This window comes from Podarcis vaucheri, assembly GCF_965113315.1.
Source record: "Podarcis vaucheri genome assembly, chromosome: 13".
Lineage (NCBI taxonomy): Eukaryota > Metazoa > Chordata > Lepidosauria > Squamata > Lacertidae > Podarcis > Podarcis vaucheri.
This window is the reverse complement of record NC_138751.1, coordinates 3,818,545-3,846,062: the sequence shown is the minus strand read 5'-3', so window position 1 is coordinate 3,846,062 and position 27,518 is coordinate 3,818,545. Positions and strand designations below refer to the sequence as shown.

The following is a 27,518-nucleotide window of genomic DNA, read 5'->3' as shown; positions in this document are numbered from 1 at the left end:
GGGGAAATGAAGCAACTGTGTTTAATTTGTTTTGCAGGTGGGCGGGTTGCACACGGGTTCAAATAGCCAACGATGTGTGGTTAGCATTATCACGGGGTACAAATACTTTTTGAAATGGGTACCTGAGCCTTCGCCAACTTAGAGCCTTCTAGATGCTTTGGACTACAACTCCCATCAGCCCCAGCTGATAGTACAGTGGTACCTCGGGTTAAGTACTTAATTCGTTCCGGAGGTCCGTTCTTAACCTGAAACTGTTCTTAACCTGAAGCACCACTTTAGCTAATGGGGCCTCCTGCTGCCACCGCGCTGCCGAAGCACGATTTCTGTTCTCATCCTGAAGCAAAGTTCTTAACCTGAAGCACTATTTCTGGGTTAGCGGAGTCTGTAACCTGAAGTGTATGTAACCTGACGCGTATGTTACCCGAGGTACCACTGTAGTCCAAAACGTCTAGAAAGCTCCAGGCTGGGGTCTATGAAGCATAATTCCCTGAGGAAAGGGAAGAGGATCTAGCTGGGGCAATTGCTTATCTGAATTTGATAAACTGAGGAGGGTCTTAAAGCAATGAAGCAATGGGGGGGGGAGAGGTGGGTGAAGCTTAAAAGTGGGAGGAGCTTGTTGGTTGGCTGGGGTTTAGAAGGGGAATTGTGGGGGAAAGAGGTTGGCCAAAGTTAGGGAAGACTTTCTTCTTCATTGGGAATTAGGGAATCAGAGGGGAATTTATGAGGAACGGCTAAGGGAGCTGGGCATGTTTAGCCTGGAGAAGAGGAGGTTAAGGGGTGATATGATAGCCATGTTCAAATATATAAAAGGATGTCACATAGAGGAGGGAGAAAGGTTGTTTTCTGCTGCTCCAGAGAAGCGGACACGGAGCAATGGATCCAAACTACAAGAAAGAAGATTCCACCTAAACATTAGGAAGAACTTCCTGACAGTAAGAGCTGTTCGACAGTGGAATTTGCTGCCAAGGAGTGTGGTGGAGTCTCCTCCTTTGGAGGTCTTTAAGCAGAGGCTTGACAACCATATGTCAGGAGTGCTCTGATGGTGTTTCCTGCTTGGCAGGGGGTTGGACTCGATGGCCCTTGTGGTCTCTTCCAACTCTAGGATTCTATGATTCTATGAATTAGGCAAAGCCTGAGCTTTGAAGGGGAGGGAGGAGGCGGAAGATGAAGCTTGTGGTGAGCCTTGCTGAGCTTTCAGCATGGAGGGTGCCCAGGTGTATGGGTTTGGGGGCTACTTTCCTCCAGCCACTCAGCCCTCTCATCTCTCACCCTTGCTTCAGGGACCAAGAGCCCTGTCAGTCTCCCTAATGCTAGGAGGCAGCAGCCTCCTTATCTTCCTCCTCCTCCTCCTCCTCCTGATGCCAGAGCTGCACCTGCAGAGATTCAGCCAGCCAGCCAGGGAGGGGTTTGGCTCAGCTCGTGGGTCTAAATATAGGCTTTAATCTGAGTTTCATAATTACTTCTGAGCTGGGCTGAAGGGAGGTGGGGATGGGATGCCCGGAAGCATCTAGGAGCTCAGCTGTAAGGCGCTTGGTGTGCACCTGGGGAGTCCTAAGTCCTTTTCTTCCCACACCTGTGTGGCCAGCTGCTCCCCTTGGCCTACCTTGCAGGAGGGTGTTCTTTGCAGAGGAGGCTCCTCCAAGGCCTGTTTTGTGAAAATGTGCCTCCCAGATAGTGGCTTTTATTTTTCAGACAAAAGAAGAAAAAGAAATATTGGGGATTCCCCCCCCCCTTTTATCTAATATTAAAAATTATTTGACTTTCCATCCATGCTCTTGGTTTAGATATCCAGGAGTTTTATGAAGTGACCATTTCAGACACTCGCCCCACAACTTCACGGAGGTCTCGGCCTAAGGTAGGTGCTCTTTTATCAGTGGTTTCCTTCCTCTTCCTATAGCTGTTTGCTTTCTTAGTACTCCTGAGCCCAACTCCTCCAACCTTGGATTGTGTGCCTCAGTAGAATTACAGAATTTGCTGCCACAGGAGGCTGTGATAGCCACCAAATTGAATGTCTTCAAAAGAGGATTAGATAAGTTCATGGAGGAGGATAGGGCTATTGTTTGTCGCTTTTGTTTTAGCTACTTATTTGTATTTTTATCTTGTGAGGAGCCCTGATATCTTTTGATGAAGGGTGGTATATAATAATAATTTTTAAAAAAATATTTTATTAAGTTTTCACAATAAAAAAGCATACAAAGACAAAGAAAATACAACATCACAAAAAAACAGTACAATACAAAAATACAAACATTGAACACATCAAAAGAAAAAGAAAAAAGAGATAAAAACACATATAATAACAAAAAACAAAAATTCCCTCTTTCTTAGTTTCTCATCTTCAATTAACTTATTTTCCCGACTTCCTCACGTCTCCCATTCTTGTATCCCTTTTTAGAAATTAATTCAGCAAATTCATATCTTATTAATTTATCTATTGTTAATCCAATCTTACATTTTACTTTGTTGCTAAGGCCCCTGCAATTCATTTCAATGTCGGTATATAATAATAATAATAACAATCATCATCATCATCATCACCATCATCTAAAAATAAATAATGGCTACTAGCCACAATAGTTATGCTTTGCCTCCACAGTCCAAGGCAGCAGTGCTTTTGTATGCCAGTTGCTGGAAATCGCAGGAGGGGAGAAGGCTCTTTTGCTTGGATCCTGTTAGTGGGTTTCTCACAGGCATCTGGCTGGCCACTGTGAGAACAGGATGCTGGACTAGATGGGTCATTGGCCTGATCCAGCAGGGCTTTTCTAATGTTCTTATTGTGCACCAATGGGGGGGAAAATCCAATGTAAAATTGAAGTGATTCTGTGGTCCCTGAGTGGATTGCTAGCTAGCTAGTTAACATCATCTTATTTATTTAATTTAGAAATTTCTTTACATTTATATCTCTCTTATTTCTTTTGACATGAAACCCAAGGCGACATACATGTGGTTCCTAGGCAGTCACCAATTCAAGTACTGTTCTAACTTAGACTTGCTTAACTTCAGCAAGGTGATGGCATCATGTGCCTTTAGACCGGACCTTGGGGCCCTCCTGGGGCCATCAAAGCAGTATCTTTCTACAGTGGTACCTCGGGTTAAGTACTTAATTCGTTCCAGAGGTCCGTTCTTAACCTGTTCTTAACTGTTCTTAACCTGAAGCAACACTTTAGCTAATGGGGCCTCCTGCTGCCGCCGCGCCGCCGGGGCACGATTTCTGTTCTCATCTGTTCTTAACCTGAGGGAATATTTCTGGGTTAGCGGAGTCTGTAACCTGAAGCATATGTAACCTGAAGCGTATGTAACCTGAGGTACCACTGTACACCTGAAGTCCCAAGAGCCCTTTTCATTTCAAGCCCTTTTCTGAAGGTTTCTCTCCCTTGAGGAGATGAATACTGGGAAATGGGTGCCAGGGAGAGGCAGAACACAGCTAAATGTTTTTGGGGAAGAGCTGTGGCTGTGTGGTGTAAGCCAGCTCTTGCACGAGTGGGGATCCCAAATTTAGTCTTCCGTATCACCATTGGGAATGGATCTGGGCTAGTGTGGTTAAGATCCTGGTGCCGGTCCAACAATATAAGGCAGCTTTATATATGATTTAAGCAAGAGACATGGCAACAGGAAGTTGAAGATTAAACCGTCCAGACTCCTTGATGTTGTATGCAGAGCAGTACAGACTGTTCGGATCGGATAGGTTGGAGGGAGCACTCTAAGGGACTGTTGGGGGATGTTCTTTCTAATTGAGTGAACTTCTGGTTAATTAAGCTCACTGCTTCTCTTCTGGGAAAATGGAAGAAGGGAAACAGACACGGAGGAGAAGCGGAGAAAAGAACTGTGGGCTCTTTCTTTCTCTTTCTCTCTTTCTCTCTCTCTCTCTCTCTCTCTCTCTCTCTCACACACACACACACACACACACACACACACGGTGGATCTGCTTCTATGAATCTAGCCAATTAGAGGCCAAAGGTGCCTTCCCATGCCCTGAAACGATGGAGACATGGATTCATTGGCTTTGAGCTTCAGTACTGACGCGGGTGGCGCTGTGGGTTAAACCACAGAGCCTAGGACTTGCCGATCAGAAGGTCGGCGATTCGAATCCCTGTGATGGGGTGAGCTCCCGTTGTTTGGTCCCAGCTCCTGCCAACCTAGCAGTTTGAAAGCACGTCAAAGTGCAAGCAGATAAATAAGTACCGCTCCGGCAGAAAGTTAAACGGCGTTTCTGTGCGCTGCTCTGGTTCACCAGAAGCAGCTTAGTCATGCTGGCCACATCACCCGGAAGCTGTACGCCGGCTCCCTTGGCCAGTAAAGCGAGATGAGCACCGCAACCCCAGAGTCGTCCACGACTGGACCTAATGGTCAGGGGTCCCTTTACCTTTACCTACTTTGTCAGTGACATGTTCCTCACTTAGTTTGTCCTGGACTTCACAACCTGTAGTAACCTCCACAACCTTCTCATCTGTGTCATTACCCAAAAGAGTACTCATTAATGGTTCCTCATCATCCTGGAAAAAGTGACAAGTGGGGTGCTGTAGGGTGTTGTTCTGGGCCTGTTGTTGTTCAGTGTTTTTATAAATGACTTGGATGAAGGAATTGAGGGGATGCTCATCAGATTTTTAGGTGACACCAAACTGGGAGGGGTAGCTAGTGCCGCAGAAGACAGAATCAGAATTCAAAATGACCTTAACAGATTGGAGAACTGGGCGGTAGCTAACAAAATGAATTTCAGTAGGGACAAATGTAAGATTCTGCACTTAGGCAGGAGGAACAGATGCACAAATATAGGATGGGGGGACACTGGGCTTACTAGCAGTACATGTGAAAAGGATCTAGGGGTCTTGGTGGACCACAGGCTTAACATGAGTCCACAGTGTGATTCAGCAGCAAAAAAAGAGCTAATGGTGTTCTAGGCTGCATAAACAGAAGTATAGTGTCTAGATCAAGGGAAGTAATAGTAGCACTCTATTCTGACTTAGTCAGACCACACATCGAATACTGGGTCCAATTCTGAGCATCACAATTTAAGAAGGATGTTGACAAGTTGGAATGTGTGCAGAGGAGGGCAACCAAGATGATCAAGGGTATGGAAATTAAACCTTATAAGGAGCACTTGGAGGAGCTGGGTATGTTTAGACTGGAAAAGAGGAGAGTGAGAGTATATATGATAGCCATCTTCAAATATCTGAAGGGCTGTCACATAGAGGAGGGAGCCAAGCTTGTTTTCTCCTGCTCTGGAAGGGAGGACACAAACCAATGGCTTCAAGATGCAAGAAAGGAGATTCCAACTAAGCATTCGGAAAACCTTTCTGACAGTAAGAGCTGTTCAGCAGTGGAACAGACCCCCACGAGGGGTGGTGGACTCTCCTTCCTTGGAGGTTTTTAAACAGAGATTGAATGGCCATCTGTCATGGATGCTTTAGCTGAGATTGCAGGCAGTTGGACTAGATGGCCCATGGGTCCCTTCCAACTATTCTATGATTATCTATTTCTCTTGCTGCTGCCTGTTACAGCTTCCTGTAGCAGTGAGTTCCACCGGTTAAGTGTGTGTGTGTGTGTGTGTGTGTGTGTGTGCGCGCATGCATGTGAAAGAGAGGGGGGAATACTTCTTCACCAACACCTCTGCTCTGTTTGTCACACACTGGAGATGTCTTGCTTGTGGGTTTCTCATTGGGGCATCTAGTTGGCCACTACGAGAACAAGACGCTGGACTAGGCGGGTCTTTGGCTTGATTCAGCTGCTGCTGCAGTACTCTTCTTATGCTCCCTTTCTCTTCTCCCACCTTCACCCCACTATGGAGCGGAGACCTGTCTAGATCAGGGCCTCTACAGCGACAGGGTTCTATCCAACATTAGTTGTTCTCAGAGCAGTCCCATTGAAATGAATGAATGTGACTAACTTAAGCCCATTGATTTCAATGGGCCTATTATGAGCATAACTTATGGTTGGTTCAAGCTCAGGTTTCTTTCCCCCCAGCACCAAAATAGTCAAATGGAGGTTGACAGGGCAGGGATGGATATAGAAGCAGTTCATGAGGAACCAGGGCAGAGTGGCAGGATAAGGATGTGAAACAAGAACAAGTAGAATTTATGAGGTGAGGTTCACTCCTGGAGACCCCAGTTTCTGCAGTGACTGAGAGTCTCTGCATGACCAGGGCTGATGTACTAACTACACCTTTTCCTAGATGTGTCAGATCTGGCCATGTCTGTATTAAAACTCATTTGAATGACTACCATGGGCTTTGCGTATGGTTGCCTTTGAAGAATGTCCAGAAGCTTACAGCTGGTTCAAAATGTTGCAGTGGGGCGGCTGCTGAATGGGGTGAATTATAACAGGAATGGGGTCTGGAAGCAGCCCTCTAAAACTCTCTATACGGCCCTTTGTCTGTCCCCAGACAATACCCCTTATGGGCCATTTTCCATGTGTTTTTGCCTGGTTGGAGTGTGTCCTTTGAAGTGCAATTCTTTTATTTTATTATTCAACACGTTTAAATTCCATGTGTCCTCAAAGGAGCTGAAGGTGGCATACATTGTTCACTTACTCCCTGTTTTATCTTCACAACAACCCTGCACTGTAGGTTAGCTTGAGAGACTATGACTGGCCCAAGGCCATGCAGTGAGTTTCAAGTCTATGTAGGGATTTGAACTCTAGTCTCCCAGGTTCTAATCCAATACCTCTAACCACTGCACCAAACTGGCTCTCTTGATTAACTGCATGGCTTTGGGAAGAATAATAGGGACCTGCCTTTATAAGGATTTCTGATGCATTACATGTTAAAGCAATGTTTGAACACTCATAAATCTATGTATAAATGCTGAGAATGATTATTTATTGATGTTACAAGCATGGTCCTTGCTAAGAAGATGGGGAAGCATGTATAGGGACTGAGTAAAGGAGAATGAGCAGTCCCAGTGAGGGAAGGGCAGAGCATGGCTTGTGGGGCATGAAAGTGTGCTTTTCTCCACAGATGCAGTTGCTCAAAGAGGGGCAGATCCTGGAAGGCCTGGAATTTAGATCTGCCTTCTCTCTGTTTCTCACCAATGACCCTCCTGCTCTAGGGTGGGTTAAGAAAGGGACAGAAGATAAGGCTAGCCTGTTTCCTCATGGGTTTTATACAAATCTATAGGGCAGCCACACTTTGAATCCTGGGTACAGTTCTGCTTGTCTCATCTCAAAATGGCTAGCATAGAGCAGGGAAAGGTGCAGAGAAGCAGGACAAACACCAGAACTAGAGTTGCCCTTGGCACAGTGCTGATGAGCTAAGCAGATCTTGGCTCAGCTCTGCCACGGCCACCACATGCTTTCTCTGCTGCTGCTTCTGCTTCTGCTGCTTTGGTGGTGGCTGCGTTGGCACCACTCACTGCCCCTCCACTGGGCTTCTGGATTCACTTCATTGATGGATGGGCACCACCACTTTTGAGTGGGAGCTAAACTCTGCTCCCAGCCATGGTGACCACTTGCCATCTTACAATACCCAAAATGCAATCCCTTGCCCCATACATCTGTTAAATCCACAGATTTAATATATTTATAATCCTGCTTGAACTATAGATATATGAAATTAGTAAATTTTATAGATCTGTGGGCCAGGGCATTACATAAGTTCATTAATAATACTTTTGAGTGACATAAAAATGGAGGAAAGCTAGCACAGATGGGGCTCAAGTTTGGCTCCTGTTCCAAAGTGGGACCATTTCCTGTTGCTGAAAAGCCTCTGAGGTCTGTTTAGCAGTGAATGGCAGCGGAACCTGGTCAGGCAAGTGAGGGGCTCTGTTGAGACTCTGGGCCCCTTGTCAAATGCCTGACATGGTTGACAGCTGGCGCCAGACCTGCTGAAAAGGTCAACTGAAATGATCAGCAGGTTGGAGCAAGCTCAAGTGTTTGGGACTTTGTGCAGAGCAATCTTATACGCTAGTTCCACTGGAAGGGGATAAAAGATCCATTCTCTATACCTTCAGCATAACCCCTCAGTAATCATCTCTTGGCTGCTAAAAACTAGCAGGGAGGGGGACAGTTGGCTGGGCCAAGGAAATGTCGGCATAAGAGGGAGATGACTGAAATTAATGCAGTTATTAATGATATGGGTAGGTGCCCCCTCCAATAATACTGTAGCTCAGGCTCGTCCAGCTTCCAAGAGACTATGATCTACAAAAAAACTGGCAGTGACCCACTGTATTGACCAGCGTTGTTAAGCTTTTTTGGGGGAGGATCAGCCAAAGTTGTCGAGCTTTTGTTTGGGGGGGGCGATCAGGGTCCCACAATCGACCATTAGACCAGTTGGACATCCCTGCCCTAGCTTATCCTCTGCAATTGATTGACAGTAGTGTGGAATTGAACTCTCTGCCATGGAGTGGTGGTCAGTAGCTTAAGGGTAAGACAGATTTATGGAGATGGAGAGATCCACCACTGGCTTTTGGAAGGGGCTTCTGCTTGGTGACAAAATACATTATTTGCTCACAGAAGGCCTCCGATTCAGTTTCCTCTACCATCACTTTAAAAAGACTTTGGAAGTGTGCTAAATGAGATGCCTGATGGCATGAGATAGCTTTATATGGAACTTCCATGGCCAAGGGCAGTCTAGCACTGAACACCAGTTGCTTTTAGAGCCACAGCAGGTATAAGGACCCTGTTGCCCTTGTGTTCTGCTTGAGGGCTTCCCATTAGGGCACCTGTTGGAAGCTCGAGGCTGGCCCGGGTAGGCCTTTTCACCTGATCAAACAAAGCTCTTCTTATATTCTCTCTGTTAGTTTCTGAGGATGACGTGGTTTTTGTGGGCCATGATTTTTATTTGTCTCTGCACCCCCTTGTCCTGCTTTGTCAATTTCCTCTCAGCGCTCATGATCTCATAAGCCCTCTCTCATCTCCTTCCCCAACTGAACCTCGCTCCAGAAGAGAGATTATTCAGCCCCCCCACTCCCCACAACTTCATAATTTTAGTTGCTGGTGTAAATGACTGTGAGAGTGACTTCACAGAGTTTGTTTATCCTGTCTGCTGAGACGGAGAGAGGATAAGAGGAAGGAGCAGCAGCCGCCAGTTTCAATGTGACAGGAAGGAAGTCCTTTTTCTAGGAACAGATTCTCTCCCTCCCAAGAGCCGAAGCAGTTTAGTGTGGGCTAAAGCTGGCTGGAGGGCAAGGTGCCAGAAAATTCTTGGAGGGTTCCAGAGGGTTCCTCAGTGTGCTGGGGCAGTCTACCTTTCCATATGTAGCAAGGGAATGCTGCAGACTTCAAGCAATGGCTATGAAGTCCTAGGGCAGCCTTTGCTAACCTGGCATCCTGCAGACTGTCTGGTCTTAGGAGCCTGCATAATAATAATATCACTGCTATTATTTCGTTAGATGATGATGATGATGAATTTCAGTGCCAGACTGTCTGATTTGGCGAGCTGGATTATCATTATCATTATTGCATTTATTTGTCATTTACTACTAAACTGTCTCAAAGCTACTTACAGTTACAAAAACCTGCATGATACAAAACTTAAAGTACATCACTAAGATAAAATAACATTAATTGATGGAAGGTGCTCATCCTGTAGTAACAAAGAAAGTGATAAATCCTACCCCACCCTGCTGAAAGATGAACACAAATAAAGGTGTGGGGATCGTCATACCCTGTGACCTCCACATTGAGCCAAATGCATGGGGAAACAGGAATGTCTTTGACTGGTGCTCAATGGCTGATATTGATGGAATTAGGTGCGTCCAACACTCCGGGGAGAGCACTCCACAATCAGGGAGCCACCACTGAGAATGCCTTCTCTCATGCTGCCAACTTCTGTGCCTCTCTTGGAGGGGGGGGGCAAGAAGGGCCTCTGGTGATCAGGTAGGTTCATGTGGGGAAAGGTGGTCTCTAAGGGGATTGGGGCCCTGAGCCATGTGAGGCTTTATAATATTAACAGTAGTTCAGGCAACCCAGAAGGGTTCATTCTGTGTTTAGCTCCAGAATGAGGGACCTTTGGCTTTGCAGAAACTGTTGGAGTCCCCACTCCCATCAGCCCCAGCCAATGGCCTGGGATGATGGGAGTTGTAGTCCAGCAACATCTGGAGGGTCAAAGGTTCCCATCCCTGGTATATATGAAGGCCAGCCAAACACCTGTTATGGAAGAATGCTAATAAAAATATCCTGGTTGTAATGGGGAAGGGAGGCATCTTGGTGTCCCTCCTCCTATGAATTAAGATGGGGTACAACTCACTGCTTGTGCAGGGGAACCTCTTGGGTTAGATCTCTTGCTCCGCCTGCCTTAGAGAAATTTAAAAACGCTTCCTAGAATGCGAGACATAATGCCTAGCAGCTGAAGAGTCTCTCAAGCTTGCCTCCTCAAAAGCACAGTCAGAATGTCTTGTCTCCCAAGACAGCTTGCAGGGCCAAAGCAAGTGCTCCTCAAATTTCGGCCCCCTCATCTGCTGCTCATGGTGTCTCTGATCTGGCTGGCCTTGTACTCGCTTTGTCTTGCACTAAGTGGGAAGGGCTGAAGTCAAATCAGTGACTGTTTTAGGGTTCCTGTTGGAAGTGTTCACCTGAAAAGATAAATTTTAATAACATGTGGGACATTTGGGAAGGGCCTGAAAGCCACTGTGGGGTGGTGGGCCACCTATAAGAACCGAAAAGAAGAGTATAGGCTGCCAAATAGGACTTAGGGCCTCAAATAGCTGAAAGGTCTCTTCTTTTCCCACAGATCCTCTCAGGTGTTAAGATCAGCAGAGAATGATCAGTTCTTGGTAGTTCCTCTGGCATCAGAGCTTTGGGGTGGTGGTTCTCTGGGACAACCCCTAAGTTAGGATCATGGGAAGCTGTACCTTATTCTGAGCTGGGCCGTAAATCTGTCTAGCCCAGTATTGTCTATACTGTCTGGCAGCGGTTCTTCAGGCAGGGTTTTTCCCCAGCCCCCCCTTGAGATGCCATTGCGGATTGAACCTAGGACCTTGGGCATGCAAAGCAGATGCTCCACCACTGAGGGACAATCAGTCCCTAAGTTGTGGAATTCCTTCCCTACAGAGGTGCACCTGCAACCTTCACGCCAGGTTTCTCCTCATATGGTGAAAACGCACCTCTTTATCCTGACCATTGCCACCTGAGAATGATATATTTAGGACCTACCCTATTCTTGTGACTGTAATTTGGGAAGGGCCATAGTGGTAGAGCGTTTGTTTGGCATGCAGAATGTCTTAGGTTCAATCCCTGACTGCAACTCCAAGTAGGGCTAGGAGAGACCCAGAGACTGAAACCCTTAGAGCTACTGCCAGTCAGTGTAGACAGTACTGAGCTAGATGGATCAAATGGTCTGACTCATTATGAAGCAGCTTCCTTTCTTCCTGTTTTAAATTGCTTTTCGTATTGTATTTCAAGATAGCTGAAACCCACACTGAGACCTTATGGTGAAGGGTGGGTAAGAAATCAAATATATTATTATTATTATTATTATTATTATTATTATTATTATTATTATTATTATTATTATTTATTATTCTATGTAGACTCATAGGCACACATATAAAAGCACACACACACAGCATTTCCCATTGTCTGTCTGTCTGTCTGTCTGTCTGTCTCATGCATCTATACCTATGTATATCTACTGGCACATACTCCCTGATATTCTCTCTCTCTCCATTTCCAGCAGATCTTCTGTTTTCTGCCTCCCCCTCACTTCTGTGATCAAGGCATTTTAGCTGCAGTTTTTAAAACTCTCCTCCCTCCCACCCCAACATCCGTTTGACCATATATTTCTATCTCTCTTTTCATGGGCATATATTTTCCTGGCAGTTGGATCTGATCTTTTCTTTTTAGCTCTCCTGTCTTCAACTCCAAATTTAACCTATTACAGTCTGTTTTGGGGTTGTTTTTTTTCAGAGGTTTGAGGGAGAGAATGTTAATGAATTCCTGGAGATCCTGTGTGTGTAAAGGTCAGATTTGTGGGGGTGGCCATATTTTTCTTTTTTTTACCCCCTCTCTTGGCTCCCAGGCAGCCCCCCACCATTTTATATGAGATATTTCCTGTTAGGTGTAAAATTAAATTGGTCTCAAGTGTGTGTGTGAGTGAGACTGTGTGTGTGTGTGTCACACACACTCACATATACATATACTTGTGATTATCTTCTCCCTCCCAACCATTATACAAAGGAAGAAAAATCTTCCCAAATTAGATGAGGATCAATACCCTGCCCTGAAATATCACACTCAACGCTTGTGCATAAGCACTGGGTTCCCAGGGTCTCCCAACACCTTTTGGATCCCACTTTGTCACCACCACTTTCTGCCAGTTACTGTACATGCATGACCCATGCTGGGTGGGCTCATGTGACAAAAATATACACCTGCAGTCTCTCACACACACATACAAACACACCCACCCCACCAAAGTTCCTGATCTCTCCCTTCCTGATCCTTTCTGGACTTTGGTGCTGGGAAGAGGCTGTCTGTGCCTTTCACTTTCACCCACAATTGAAATTCAATCTCCCTCCCGCCAGCCTCTCATTCTACTACCTTCAGTCTCTCTGGCGCTGGGAGAGTTAACTCCCGGTGACGTTGCTGCCTCCACACACCGCCCACCTCCCTTGCTGGGCTGGATCCGTTCTGGCACTCAAAAGGTTAACCTCCTCTCCCTCCCCCCTTTTTCTTTGTGCCCCCCTCTCTCACTGCTCCATATTCCAGGTCCCTCTCCCCTCCCTCTGATGGGGAGCAGCAAGAGGGCTCTTCCTCTCGCCAATTCAGCCCCTACATCTTAGCGGGACCCCCCCCTGCTCCTGGCCTTCCCCCCATTTCCCCCTTCTTCCCCCCTTCTCTCTATCTCTCTTCCTCCCCTCTTTTCCCACCCCTCCACCTTCTTTTCCACCTCTGCACCTCTTTCCAGCTGCCCATCTTGAGCGAAGGGAGCAAAGGACTCTGTTTCTCTGAGAACAGGCAGAGCCTCCTTCCTTTTTCCACCCTCCCCTTCCTTCCTTACATTCTGTCACTCCCCCCCCCTCACTGTAAGCTCTCTCTCTCCCCCTTCCTTTTGGATCTCTCGCCTCTCCTTTCACACACGCTGCCTTTCATCTCTCGCATACTCCCAACTGGCATCCCCCCACCCTAACACACACACACACCACCCAGATGCCAGCTTTGGCACCCCTAGGATACACCAAATCGTAGCTCAGGGGCGGGTGGGACGTAACACCCCTGGTACCCCTCATCAGTCAGGGTGAGCTACCCAAGAACCATAGTTGAGGGGGGGGGGGGCAAGCGGTAACCCTGAGCCCCGGAATATCTGATGTTCTACAGACCTTTCCCAGCTAGGTGCTTGAGTCAAGAAAGGGATGGACTGCTTGTGCATAGTCACTACCAAGGTAAGATTTGCCTCTGGAGGGGGTATATTTTGTGCTTCTTGTTAACTGTGGGGTAGTTTGCTCACCTCTGCAAAGGGTGGGAAGGGGAGGGGGGGTAAGAGAGCTCTAGAAAGCCATGTGTATTTGTCTGTGTGTCAAGCGACGGAGCAGGGGCAGTTGCTGATGGGTGGCATGGAACAGCTTGGCAATGCTACTGGGTGCCAAGGTGGTCGCTGGCGATAGGGGTGGTTATGATGGTTGTGGTAAGCAATGGAAGAGACTCCTCCATTGCTTGAAGTGGTGGGAGGAGGTCTCCAGAAGCCTTCTGTCTCTCCCATGAGCAGTTTCCATGGAGCCGATGGCTGCGTGGGATAAGGCTCTATAGGGTGATGTGGGGTAGTGGTGGTGAGATTGGGGAGGTGGAATCGTCCCTATAAAGAGGCAGGAGGGAGAGAAATGGGGTGTTGCAGCGGCAAAAGGTGGCATCTTTACTGCTGGAATGTGAGGATGCTGGCCCTGGTGCTGAATCGTTGGTGCTCTCCGTGGTGCTGAAAGTGGATGCCACAAGGCTTGTGTCTTAAAGAGCTTGCAGCTAAAGGAACGTGCCCATGATGGTGACGGTGGCGGAGCACTGGGAACACAACACACTACTAGGCTGACATTGGGTGCAGGTGTGTGCATGTTTGTGCATGCACACACACACACATTGTACAGGTCCAGAGGTTGCTGGGAGGTTTGTGTGTGCGGAGGGGGTGGAATGGACCCGTTCCCAATTCCACTTTGAAATGTCTTAGGGCTGGAATGGTTCTAAGATTAGGGTTAGTGGTGAAGTACAGGTCAAGGGTTGAGGTCCCTCTCTGTTTTAGCTGGGGGCTCTAGGGCTTTGCCATAAAAGTGTGTGTGTGTGTGTGTGTGTGTGTGTGTGTGTGTGTGTGTGTAAGAGAGAGAGAGATGCTTTTGCTATGCAGTTTCATTTGGTGTGTGTGAGGGAGGTTGGGGTCCTTCCCCAAGACAACTCATAGCACTGCGTTATATATCTGTGTGCCTGGAAAGGTTGGGTGGTGATTGTTTTAATAACTAGGAGACTTTCGATTGTTGAAATGGTGTGTGTGTGTGTGTGTGTGTGTGTTGGGGTGCTGGGAATTCTAGATTTGGGCTACTGGTCTTGGGAAAACTTGTCAATAGCTACAGTATTGAGAACTGAGGAGTAGGTGCTTCTCTGTCCAATCTGAGACCCACTTGAGTCCTATATAAGGTAGCAAGGGGACCCATCCATTTCCTTAGTGCTCTCCATGGACCTTGGTGCTCAGCAATTTCTGGCCTTGCTTTCCTAGTCCCTCTACCTCCCTTCCCTGACTTCTTTTCCTGGTGCTGTGGGTGGGTGGGTAGTGGTGGTGGTCATTGAGATTTCCAGGCCTCATTCAGGGCCTGGTTCTGAGTGGGTATTGGGAATTGAATTCTCCCTTTCTCCACTGGACTAGGATTGAGAGCTGCCCCTGCTCCTGGCTGTTGGAATAAAAGGGTTTCCCACAGGTGTGTGATGGAGGTTGCCAGTGGGGTGGGGGCAAGAGAAGAAGGCCTGCATGTGCCAAAATGGGCAGCAGGAGGGAGAGCAGTGTTGGGGAGTGAGGGAAGGATAGAAGTCTGACATCTTCTGATGCTCATCCGAAAGTATTTGTCTCTTAGCAAACTCATGTTACTTCAGAGAACAGCAGATGGAGGAAGCATAAGAATGCACCACCTAAGAGGGAGGGTGGGGGGAAGCTGTGGAATGCAGTGTCTTGACAAAGCAAGATCAAGAAACCTTTCTTAACAAAAAAAGAAAAAAAGAAAAGCATTCCGCATTGGGTTTTCTGCCCTCCATGGAAACGCAGAGCAATCCAACATCCCATCAGGCCTTTGGAGAATGGAATGATTCAGTCCTGATTAGTCAGGGCGGGGTGAACATTTAATTATAAAATAAGGCATTGAGGTGGGTGGGTGGGGGGAGAGTGAATGAGTCTGTGGGGTGGGGGTGGCCAGGCTCCAGGGGTACACAGTGAACAGGTGTTGCTTTTGGCTGAGGTGGCTTAAAGTGTAGCTGGCTTATTGGGGTGTTTTTTTTGAAAAAAGAGTGGGGTGTTGAGAGCGCATCACCCGGGGTGTACATAAGTGTGAGTGGGGGGAGGGGGAGAGAGACAGAAATAGCACCAAAAGGAGCCATTTCGTTCTGCCCGTCACACACACACAATGCTTGCGCTAAATACCACACTCCAACTGTACATGAATGCTGATTTTGGGGTGTGAGTGAGGAGGGTGGAGTGGTAGAAGAGAGAGAGGTTGAGTGGTTCGAGTGTCTGATAGGAACCAGTAGTAGAAACTGCAGTGGCTGTCCGCTTCCAGGCGGAAGAGGAATTTGGGGTGGTGGTGGTTGAAAGGTGTAAGTGCAAATAGGAAGATGAGAGAATGTCTGGGGTTCTCCCCCCCCCACAAAACCCCCCAACAAATTTTCTTGGTAGTGGGGAAAGTGATATGGTCTATTTGAGAAGTGTCTCTAGGCCGCATAACTGAAAATCAGGGTAGGGGGCTCTGTATGATGGGTGTCTAGATTGATTTTGCTGCGGAATGTAAAGCAGGCAGTGGAGTGGGTGGGGAATGGCGTTAATAGGGTTGGGTGTGTGAGGAGGGGAGACACAATCTGGGGCAGCTTTTCCCAATCGGATGCCCTCCAGATGTTGGGACTACAACTCCCATCAGCCCTAACCAGTACTGACTGGGGTTGATGGGAGTTGCAGTCCCAAGATCTGGAGGGTGTTGGGTTGGGGAAATCAATTTTACAGAGACTGTAAGTTATTTCTTAGCCCTGAATGTGAGGGTATATCTACATTAATTTGTGCAGACACACAACACATCTGTAAGTGTGTCTGAACACTGTGAGGCATAAGAATAGAGTGCTTTAATTTTTATTTTTTAAAAAATGGTTTTGGGGAGGGGGAGTCTGTTGATTGTGGAGAGGGAGGGCTCTCAGCATAGCAGCAGGAGGCCTTGGCCCATCATGAGAGGGACAACCCAGTCAGATGGGCGGGGTATAAGTAATAAAATTATAATAAATTTTAGAAGTCACTGGCAAGAGTGAACAATAGGTTTTCTGGGGGAGGGGGAATTGGACTTCCACTGAAAATAGCCTCCCCCCACTTTCCATAAATTGACAATGGTCCATTAATAATGGATGTGGGCACTGGGAGTGATTGGCTGGGGCTTTGCTTCCTGAGGCTTCATCCATCTCTACTCTTATCAGATCTTCTAAGGACTGGCCTTGGATTCTTTGCTGGTTAAGTGCATGTGGAGGGGTGATGAATGTGTTGAGGAAGGGTGGGAGAGAAGGTCCCCTGAGGTTTATTAGATTGGTTTTTGCTTCCTTACATTCCAGGCTAAGGGCCTGATCAACATTTGATGGCTTCATGGTATTTGTCTGTCATTTGGGGTCTTCAGGGGCTTGGCTAAGCTTGGAAACCCACTCTTCAGAGTTGACCAGCAGGTATTAAAAATAGAATCCAGGGAGAAAGTTGGGTTGAGTTAAGCCACCCACAGTGAGCTGTGTGGGAGTGTTCTTGCCTGCCTTCCCATTCATAGTTTTGATCCATGAAGAGTTCTTAAAGTGTCAAGAGCAGGTGACGTCAGGAGATTTAAAGGCAGGTAGTTTCTTTTTTCTTTTTTCCTAGGGGAGAATTTTTTAGAGGCATTTCCTGTGGACAATCTGGTCAGAGTTCTAGGACAAATGTGGGGAAACATTTTTTGCCCGAGGGCCACATCTCCTCATAGGTAACTTTCTAGGGGGCAAAAAGTCTTTTTCAGACAAGCAAAAACACTTGAGATGGGGACAGGGATGAAGCCTTGGGTGTGTCCTGAGGAGAGTCCCAAGAGCCACATACAGAGGCTTAGAGGGCAGCATTCGGCCCCTGGGCTTGCCGGTCCCCCTCCTAGGAACATAGGAAGCTACCTTATACTGATTCAGATTATCTAGATCAGTATTGTCCAAATAGTTGAGTCTATATAGCTCTATGGTCCATAAAGCACAGTATTGTCAACAAAGACTGGCAGCAGTGGCTGTCCAGGGTTTCAGACAGAGGACATTCTGATTCTTACCTGGTGATGCCTTTAGGGATTGAACCTGGATCCTTCTGCAGGTAAATTAGATGCTCTGTATTATCCTCTAAGTTGATATCAGAGTGTGTTAACAGTGGTGTCTGGATCCTGCCCAGTTTGTATGTGTATTCTAGAGGCTTCAGGAAAGTCCCCCCTCCCACACTTCATTTTAACAACTGGAGTAGAAATTTGCCTTGAGGCCTGTGAAGATGGCAATTTGGAATCATCTAGATGTAGACAAATGCCTAGAATCAGGAGTGCAAAGGTGTTTGATATCAATCAGCCATCTTTTCTAGTCACTTGGTTAAGAATATAGGAAACTGTCGTTATACTAAGTCAGACTATTATCACCGATGGTACACTGACAGTGGCTCTCCAGGTTGCAGACAGGAATCCTTTCTCATCTGTACCTGGAAATGCCATATGGGGTTGAACCCTGGGGCCTTCTGCATGAAAATCAGCTGTTCTACCACTGAGTTTGGGCCCTTTCCCAGCTACTGAGTTTCATGATTTTTGCATCTGTCTTGAATGCATATTGGCGGAGACTGATTGATCCAGGTAGAGCATTGGGGGTGGATGTACAAGTGTGAACAGGTTCAGCTTTCCTTTCTAGAAGGCCTTGGATTTAATGCAGGAGTGGGGAAATTTGTGTAGTTGCCAGAGTTACAACTCCCATCATTCCAGTGTGGAGCCAGTGTGGTGTAGTGGTTAAGAGCGGTAGTCTCGTAATCTGGGGAACCGGGTTCGCGTCTCCGCTCCTCCACATGCAGCTGCTGGGTGACCTTGGGCCAGTCACACTTCTGTGAAGTCTCTCAGCCCCACTCACCTCACAGAGTGTTTGTTGTGGGGGAGGAAGGGAAAGGAGAATGTGAGCCGCTTTGAGACTCCTGAAGGGGAGTGAAAGGCGGGATATCAAATCCAAACTCTTCTTCTTCTTCTTCTTCCTGAACATGCTTGGCTGAGGCTGATGGGAATTGAGTCAAGCAGCATTTGGAAGGGTGCAGGTCTCCCATTCCTCATCTAATGTCACAATATAGGGGTATTAATTTATTAGGGAGGTGGGTGCATTAGTACCAAGGTGCTTCAGGTAAATCACATGGGGGATTTGATTATACCACTTGTCAATGACCAGGATGGAAAGTATGTTTTTTAGATGACTAGGTGTTGGGCAAGGAATCCTTGCTGGGCTATTTTGAATGCTCTGGACAGAGATTGGACTTGAAAGTATCTAGCCATGGCTATTGTTTGTTTCAAAAACACCTAATAGCCATGGCTAAATAGTTTCAACTTCAGAGCTAGGGAATCAAAAAAGGCTGATGGGGGAGGACCTTCCACCTCCCCTAGACTTTGGAGGGTAACTTGTAGATTGGGGTAAGAGGGGAACCTGTGGCCCTTCATATATTGTTGGGCTCCAGTTCCCATAAGCCTCAGCCAGCAACAGCAATAATCAGGGATGATGGGAGTTGCAGTCCAGCAACATCTAGAGGGCTGCTGGTTCCCCATCTAGATGGGGATAGACACATTAAGAGGCTTCTAGGGGTGCTGTGAAGGATCCTGCTCAATCTCCAATGGCATATCCAGGTAGGACTGGGGATATCCCTTGCCTAAAACCCTGGAGAGCTGCTGCCAGTGCAGAAAATACCTACCTGGATGGGCAAAGAGCGTGATTTGGAATAAGGCAGCTTCCTATGTTCACTTCTTCAGATAATTAGCACAGGGCATGATCCATCCAGACATTTTTCCATGCAAGGTGCAGTTACAGTTCATTTTTCTGGGGTCTTTGTGAGACAGCGTCCCAACGGATCATGACTATTATGGCCTGATGGTTTGTGGGTCCTTCTTCATGGTGTCCAATATGATCTGCTTGCCTCTACTGAGCTCTTTCCATGTATGTGCTAAAATTTCTTGGGGTTGGTGGTGGGAATAGATTTATTTAAAAAGTGGCAGTCTTGCAGATCAGTCCTCATCAAGGCATCCGGAATGTGACTCCAGAAAGCTGCTAGATAGCCTAGAATAGCACTGCCTTTACCTTCACCCTTTTTTCTTGTTCCCTGTCTCTCCAGGCATGGATTATTTGTGAGAGTGTGGTGTTCTTTAGCAGCTGTAAGAAAATGGGGGTGGGATAGGGCATCCGGTTGGTTGGTGACATTTTTGTGTGTGTGTGTGTGTGTGTGTGTGTGTGTGTGTGTGTGTGTGTGTGTAACATGCCTGTGTGGCTTTTACCATTGATAATCTGGATTGGGAATGAGTCATTGTTTGTGTGTGTGTGTGTGTGTGTGTGTGTGTGAGTGACAAGGAGAGAGAAACTCACAGTAGAAGAGAGATTCCAAAAAAGAGAAATGCTTCTGAGGATGGGTGAGTGAACCAGGACTGACCTGTGACCACTGCCTCCCCAAAGGTTTATAAATGATTTGGTCCAAGAATTGCTGAAAGGGGGGCTTTGCTGAAATTTAGAAAAGGCCCTTGAGCTGGCAGAAGGTGGGTGGGAGGTATCATGCAGCAGTATGTGAGAGGGGGAGGGAAGTACCGTAAATTAGGCAATTTGGAAAGGCTCAGTCTCAGTGAGAATTCAGCCACAGGACCTGTTTTCAAGCATTTGGTGTTGGAACAAAAGTCCTCATAAGGGCATTTAGGGAAGGTTGTGGTTGTGGATGCAAAACACCCCAGAATCCACTGGAAACTTTATACACATGTGTACACACCCACACAACACACCTGTTGCATCCCAGCAGGTAGATCTTGGGTATCAGTCAGTGAGATTGACAGATCTGATCCAGAGTAGGTGCCTTTCAAACACGTATGCTAATAACCACATAGGCAATCTGGCGCGCACATTTTTTTCTTGATATCAAGAAAAGCTGGATGTATTTATGATTTTTAATTGTATATTGTACTGTTTTATTTTAATAATCTTTTAATTGGCCTTAAAGCTATTTTGGAAAAGGTGGGATGTGTATGTTTTAGAGAAAACAACTTATGCAACCCAAATAGACCTTGTAAAAATCTTCCATTTTTGCTCATGCTGTCTAGTTTTTATCCTTTTCCCCCACCTAAGGAATTCTGGACAGTTTATGTGAATCATCTGCCCCCTCCCATCTCAGCAGCTCTGTGAGGTAGATTAGTTGGGAGAGTTGAGCCCATCAATTTCACCCACTGCATTTCATTGATTTTTAGGAATTTGGGCCCAGATCTCCTCTCCTGCCTGGCCCCCACAGTCCAACATACTTTCCACTCCACTGATGCTTTAAAAATGTATACCGTTAGAAGTAGTATTCAAACTCACTTGCTTTTTAAAAAAGCATTTGCTGGGAACATATATTTGACATTTTTTAAACTCTCTTGTCTTCAACTGGTGGGTCAGGACCCACTAGTGGGTTGCAGCCTGATCCAAGAAAAGGGTTATCCAAATGCATGTTGGAGTTAAAAGTGGGTCCTGGGTCTGAAAAGGTGGAAGATACTTGTTTTAACTGACTTTTCCTGCTCTCTGTCCTACATTTGGAGGTGTGAATGGTGTGAAGGGCTGGTCAGTGACAGTGTCCATGGTGGTTGTGGTGGAGAGGGTCAATGTCACTTTCAGCATCTTGTCTGAAAATGCCTTGAGCCTGTCTGAAGATCTGGCATCCTCAATGGGGTGCGTGGTCCAGAACTCAGTGGTGGAGCATCAGCTTTGCATGTCAAAAGTCCTTGGTTTAATCGCCAACAGCCTCTTCAGATGAAAGGGGCAGGGGCAGGCCATAAGAAGAGAGACTCTCCTCTCCCTGAGACCCTGAAGAACAACTACTAGCCACCCTCCCTCTATCCACACCATACATTGAAAGCACGTTCAAAGCATATGCTTCCCCAAAGAATCCTGGGGACTGTAGTTTCACCCTCACAGAGCTGCAGTTCCCAGCACTTTTAACAAACTAGTGCTCATGTTTCTTTGGGAGAAGCCATGTGATTTTAATAGGCCTTTAAAGGTAAAGGTAAAGGGACCCCTGATCATTAGGTCCAGTCGTGACCGACTCTGGGGTTGCAGCGCTCATCTCGCTTTATTGGCCAAGGGAGCTGGCGTACAGCTTCCGGGTTATGTGGCCAGCAGGACTAAGCCGCTTCTGGTGAACCAGAGCAGCGCACAGAAACACCGTTTACCTTCCCGCCAGAGCGGTACCTATTGATCTACTTGCACTTTGCGAGCTGCTAGGTTGGCAGGAGCAGGGACCGAGCAATGGGAGCTCACCCCGTCGTGGGGATTTGAACCGCCGACCTTCTGATCGGCAAGTCCTAGGCTCTGTGGTTTAGACCACAGCGCCACCTGCATCCCTTGTGCCTTTAATTTCTTTTAATATATGGTGTAGATCTGCATAGGCAAAACTAGAGTAGATGGAGGGATTGCCTGAGTTTTGGGACAAGGCAGCTTCATAGCTTAGGAAAAACCAAGGGGATGCTGGCAGCAATCAATCCAGTTTTTGCTTATCTAGTGAGTGTGTTACATATACCATGACCCATTTAGTTGCTCTTGTATGGGTGGTGGATATAGGATTATAGCTGTGAGGTTTGCTCTAAAGGGAAAGAGGGTGGCTAAATCCCAGATTTTTATAAGAATGGAAAGGTCACACAGGAAGCTGCCTTCTACCGATTCAGACACTTGTTCTGTATTGTTGACTGGCAGTGGCTCTCCAGGGTTTCAAGCAAGAGGTCTTTCCCAGCCCTACCTGCAGATGCCATTGGGGATTGATCCTAGTACCCTCCTGCATTCTACCACTGAGTTTCCTCTGGCTAGGTAGCAAGCTTTAGAGATGCAGCAAATGCTTTGGCTAGCTGTTTGCTTATCTCCTCAGACAAGTTTTGACAAGCCTTCTAAGTTGAGCTCTTCATCCCAGTCTACATCTGTACTGGAAAAGTTTTAAAGATGTTTTTATCATTTTATCACTTCTTGTTTGCCATCCTGGGCTCCTTGATATGAGGGATATAAATAAAAATAAACTTCACTGGTTAGGACTGCAAGCTTTTGGGTTGTCCTGGACTCTTCTTCAATGAGCTGGGTTTGGTATAAGATAGCGACTGGCCTTCGAACCAAAAGGAGCTGTTTTTGCCAACAGGGTTGTTTGGGGTGGCAAATCCTTGGGAGGCCACAGATTTTAAGAGATTTCTATTCCAGAAGTGGATGTTTGTGATGTTTAATTGGTTGATGGGCTTTTGTTTGTCAATAATAATAATGCAAATTTGGCATTAATGCCCCCCCAATATGATTGAAAATATGCAAACTAATTGTTCAGGGGTCTTGAATAGAGTATTTCTGTTGCAGCCATTGGATTTTCACCAGACATTCTGTGTTTGTCTGGAGTGATGGTGGATGAGAACAGTGCTGGGTTAGGTGATAGTGAGGTGGATGATGGAAAGGGACTCAGACTGCAGAGGACATGTTTGCAATCCTGTTGTGTTCTTGCGTTGTTTTCAAAGGTTTCCATGCAGGCAGGAAGGCAGGGCCTCTGTGTCCTTTTACATCCACCATGATAGCCGGGGATCAACAGGTGAGCGTTGCAGTGTTGGGGGAAACACTTTGTCAGCTGGTTTCTACTTACCATACTATGCAGCTGCTATGGGCCCTGAGTTTTTGTACAAAAAGTGGTGGTGGCCTCAAAGAGGACTAGAAGCTTGGGCCGCATTTGTGTGAACAAAAGCTAATGGTGTTTTGCAAGGAAGTATGTGCCTTATATCTCTGTGCTACCTACATGCACTCCACTGACAGGAGTACATTCTGTGTCATCTCCTGACAAATGCTTTTCTGAAGTTATGGGAAGCGCTCAGGGAAGTGATGGAAATATCTCTGTCTCCCCAGCAGCCCTGGTGTGTGCTGAAGATGGCCTGCAATGTGAAGCCAGTGTTTATTGTGCAGTGCAGTGCTGTCCTCCCATCCCCAGCCCCCCTGCAATATACACACATACCTGAGATGGAGGGCACATTATGAATGAATCCCCCCCCCAGGCCTGCAAAAAAATGGTGGCTGCCCCCAGGGGTCATTGGCATGAATGGGATTGTAACAGTGCAGACCAAGGGTCTGCTAAGCTGTATTCATGAACAGAAGCAGCAGACAGAGGGGGTAGCTTTAAGAGAGTCTTCCTCCATGCAAGGCCCTCTAGATGTTGCTGGAGTCCAACTTCCAGTGACTACCATGGCCAAGGACTGCACCAGTTTGGAGAAGGTGGCTTTAAGATATTTAAGGGGATGCCGCCGCTAGTGCTGGAGATGAGCCAGATCTACCCAGCTCCTGGGGGAAACTTTCTCCAAAATAAGATCAATTGAAATGAATGGGACCCACGCCTATTTATCCCAGTGGAGCTTATAAGATTGCTGGGAGAGCCCTACTGGATCAGGCCAATGGCCCATCTAGGACAGCATCCTGTTCTCACAGTTGCCATCTGGAAATCCTCAAGTGGGATCCAAGCATAAAAGCACTTGCCCCTCCTGTGGCTTCCAGCAACTAGTATTCAGAAACATCGCTGCCTCTGACTGGAGGCAGAGCATGGCCATCCTGGCTACTAGCCACTGATAGCCCTTCCCAATCCTGTATCCATGTTGGTGACCTTGGATGCCTCTGGAGTGAGTTCCATAGTTTAGCTTGCTCAGGAGACTGTCCACATGAATTCTGCTTCAGATCTGTCTGCCACCCTGAGTGGCCCCCGATCTCCTCCAAGGCATTCACCTTTCTGTACCTCCAGTTCCTGCCCACACCAGCCCTTTATATTATGAAGTCTCTCAAGGAGGTTCTGGGCACCACAATTCAAGAACACTGACAAACTGGAACGTGTCCAGAGGAGGGCAACCAAAATGGTCAAAGGCCTGGAAACGATGCCTTATGAGGAACGGCTAAGGGAGCTGGGCATGTTTAGCCTGGAGAAGAGGAGGTTAAGGGGTGATATGATAGCCATGTTCAAATATATAAAAGGATGTCATATAGAGGAGGGAGAAAGGTTGTTTTCTGCTGCTCCAGAGAAGCGGACACAGAGCAATGGATCCAAACTACAAGAAAGAAGATTCCACCTAAACATTAGGAAGAACTTCCTGACAGTAAGAGCTGTTTGACAGTGGAATTTGCTGCCCAGGAGTGTGGTGGAGTCTCCTACTTTGGAGGTCTTTAAGCAGAGGCTTGACAACCATATGTCAGGAGTGCTCTGATGGTGTTTCCTGCTTGGCAGGGGGTTGGACTCGATGGCCCTTGTGGTCTCTTCCAACTCTATGATTCTATGATTCTGTGATTCATATGTGAAGAGCTGTTATGGCTTACAGAACAAGGCAGGGGTCAATACAGGCCACTCTCTCTCACCCAAACCCCCGGTGCTGCCAGCAGAGGTTGGGGTGGATGGTGGTGGGATGTTCCCGCATCACAGCTGTTTGCTGTTTTAAGGCAGAGGTGGTGATACCCACAGGCATGAAGATGTGTGTTTTTGAAACCACCCAAATTTTGGTTCGGGGCGGTAGAGGGTTGTGCAACTGTTTTTTGACAATTGCGAGGTAACTAAAACACCTCAGGCCAAGGGGTGAGATTGACGAAAGCTTCCTAAGGCAATGCTCAACCCACTCCTGATTTCGAAAGCAGTCTGCACCACGCAGGTTCCCTCTAGAAGTTTTGGACTACAGCTCCCATCATCCACTAGCCAGCTGAGGGATGATGGGAGCTGTAGTTTGAAACATCTGGAAGGTGCCACATTGGGGGAGGCTGCTCTATCCAGTTTCTTCCTCCCTCCCCCACTTTTATCTCTTTTCTCAATCCTTGGCCGCCTCATCCCAGCACCCTCCCCCCCTCCTATCAGCCTCGGCTGCCTCTTGGATGCCATGGCAACCAGGGATAACTGGATCATGAATGCGTAGGGGGGGATTATTTCAGGCAACGTACAGCAACACCCCCTTCCATTTTCCTGTGTAGGCCCTTCATGCCCAGTTCCATTCAGTTCCCTTTCTACCCACCCCAAGGACTCCCAAAGAGATGGGGGGACACACATGCAATTAATTTGGCATGGGGGTGCAATATGGGGAAGAGGTTAAGGGCTTGCTTAACTTCCAGGTCACAGATAAATTCTGTTTCCAGTGCCCAAGATGAATCCTGGAAGCAGGTAGACTCAGCCCATATATTATTATTATTATTATTATTATTATTATTATTATTATTATTATTATTACCTATCCTTCAGGTCCCAGGGTGGGTTACAACAATTTAAAATTTCTTAGAATATACCGTACATATTTTTGCATACAGTTTGGACTAACATGCACATTTTTGCAAGTGTTTTTCCTACTACAATGCATTTTCACCAACATTATGCATTTTTTATGCCCGACCATGTTTTTGTACACATTCGTTGGAGAACTGCATGCAAAATTTGGAGAAGCAAAAATTTCAAAGAATAGTAGTGTTTCAGTTTGTGGTTTGGTTTGAGGAGTGTGAATTAAGTGGTTTCTGATTCAAATGTAAGGCAAAATTAATTATTAGTACTATTAAGGCACTTAATTTATTAATCACCTTCTAATCCACTGTCTCAAGGTGATTTACAAATAAAACAGTAAATTTAGCAATTTATTAACAAAATAATTAAAAACAATTAAAAATACAACAGCAAATACATTTAAAAAATGATTAAAATCCTAACAAGTGGACATTCATAGTAAAGAACCATTTATCTACCTGGAAAGCTTGTTGGAGCAAAACATGTCTTCAGCTATTTCCAGAAGTGCAGATAGTGGTTGCCTGTCACATCTCGACAGGAATGCTCTTCCACAGAACAGGGGCAGCCACACTACAAACCCTCCTCTTGACTGAAACTTTTTCATTCATTGCTATCATTTATATACCACCTTTTCCTCCCATGAGCTCAAGGTGGTGTACATGGTTCTTCTCCTCAAATTATTCTCACAACAACCCTGTGAGGTAGCTTACGCTGAAAGAAGACAGTGACTTGCCTAACGTCACCCAGGGTGAACACTACCACCGACTCAACTTGCAGGAGAGACTTTTGTGCAGATTGAAGTAATCAACTGGGTGTATAAGGGGTACCGTGATCTCTCAGGTAACTTGGTCCTGAACGGCACAGGGACTTAGTACCAACACCTTGAACTTGTCCTGGTTAGCAGATTGGCTGTGAGTGAAAATCATGAAAGCAGGGTGTTCTATGCTGGTGATAGTTTGCTTCCTGAAGCAATATAGCCACTGTGTTCTGCACCAGCTGCAGCCTCAAGATCAACCCCAAGGGTAGCCCCACATACAGCACACTGCAGTAATCCAGTCATGAGGTTACCAATGCATGGACAACTGTGCTCAAGCTATCCTGATCCAGGAACAGCCAATAACTGGTTGGTAAAGGGCACTCCTAGCCACTGAGGACACCACCTCCTGTCACAGAACTAGATTTAGCACCCTTTCTCCCCCATTCCTAGTCCCTGAGCACATATAGAGTCCAAAAGCTTAGATCTTTATTGCTATATATATACTAGTCCTGTCCTGTCTTCCCACAAAAGTAAGGGTGCCGTGTTATGTTGCACTAGCAGGGCAGGGAAGAAAGTTAAAGGAGGTGAATCAGTTGGAAAAGTCTCAACTTCTTATTAAGATCTTACAAATGCTTCTGAGGAGAAGGAGGCAGAGGCAGAGGCAGCAGCATCTCAAACTGCCTTGAAACTCGGCAACAAAGACACCTGCTTTACATTTGACAGTAGCACAGCAGGTAAATTACCTGTTTTGCATGCATTACCTGAGGCCTCCGAGCGGCCTGATGAAATCTCTAGGCAGTGCTGGGAAAGACCCCTTGTCTGAAATTCCAGTGAACTTCTGCCAGTCAATGTACACAATACTGAGCTAGATAGACCATATGGCTTGACTGTATAAGCCTATGTTGTGGTGCTGCTCCAGGGAAGGCCCTGCTTTCAAAAGCACTAGATCAAATTCTAGATTGAGGCCTCTCCTGAGGATACTAAGAACTGCAGGGGTTCCTGTGGGAGAATATCATGTGTGAATGCAGCAGATAACTTCAGAGTTGTGTGGGGACTGTCTCCTGATTCTTCTTGGCCGTGACCCACCCATCTTAATGACCCTTGCAGCAGACTGTCTTTTTTTTTTGCTGTGATTCCTCT

General features: G+C 46.7%; 1 protein-coding gene and 1 long non-coding RNA gene across 11 annotated transcripts in view; one reads left to right on the top strand and one right to left on the bottom strand.

Moving 5' to 3' along the window:
- Positions 1-27,518, top strand: part of DLG4 (discs large MAGUK scaffold protein 4) — a 147,319-nt gene that overhangs the window by 7,466 nt on the left and 112,335 nt on the right. For 5 of the 10 annotated variants that reach the window (XM_082197579.1, XM_082197578.1, XM_082197577.1 and 2 more), the window contains one exon: positions 1,785-1,855. In XM_082197579.1, coding sequence (XP_082053705.1) covers positions 1,785-1,855 — 71 coding nt within the window. Of the gene's footprint in view, positions 1-1,784; positions 1,856-12,627; positions 13,314-27,518 lie in introns of those variants that run through there. The other 5 variants (XM_082197570.1, XM_082197584.1, XM_082197582.1 and 2 more) reach the window with 2 other exon arrangements.
- The window catches only part of LOC309518154, a 214,594-nt gene that overhangs the window by 93,890 nt on the left and 93,186 nt on the right, over positions 1-27,518 (bottom strand). The gene's annotated exons all lie outside the window — the stretch shown is intronic.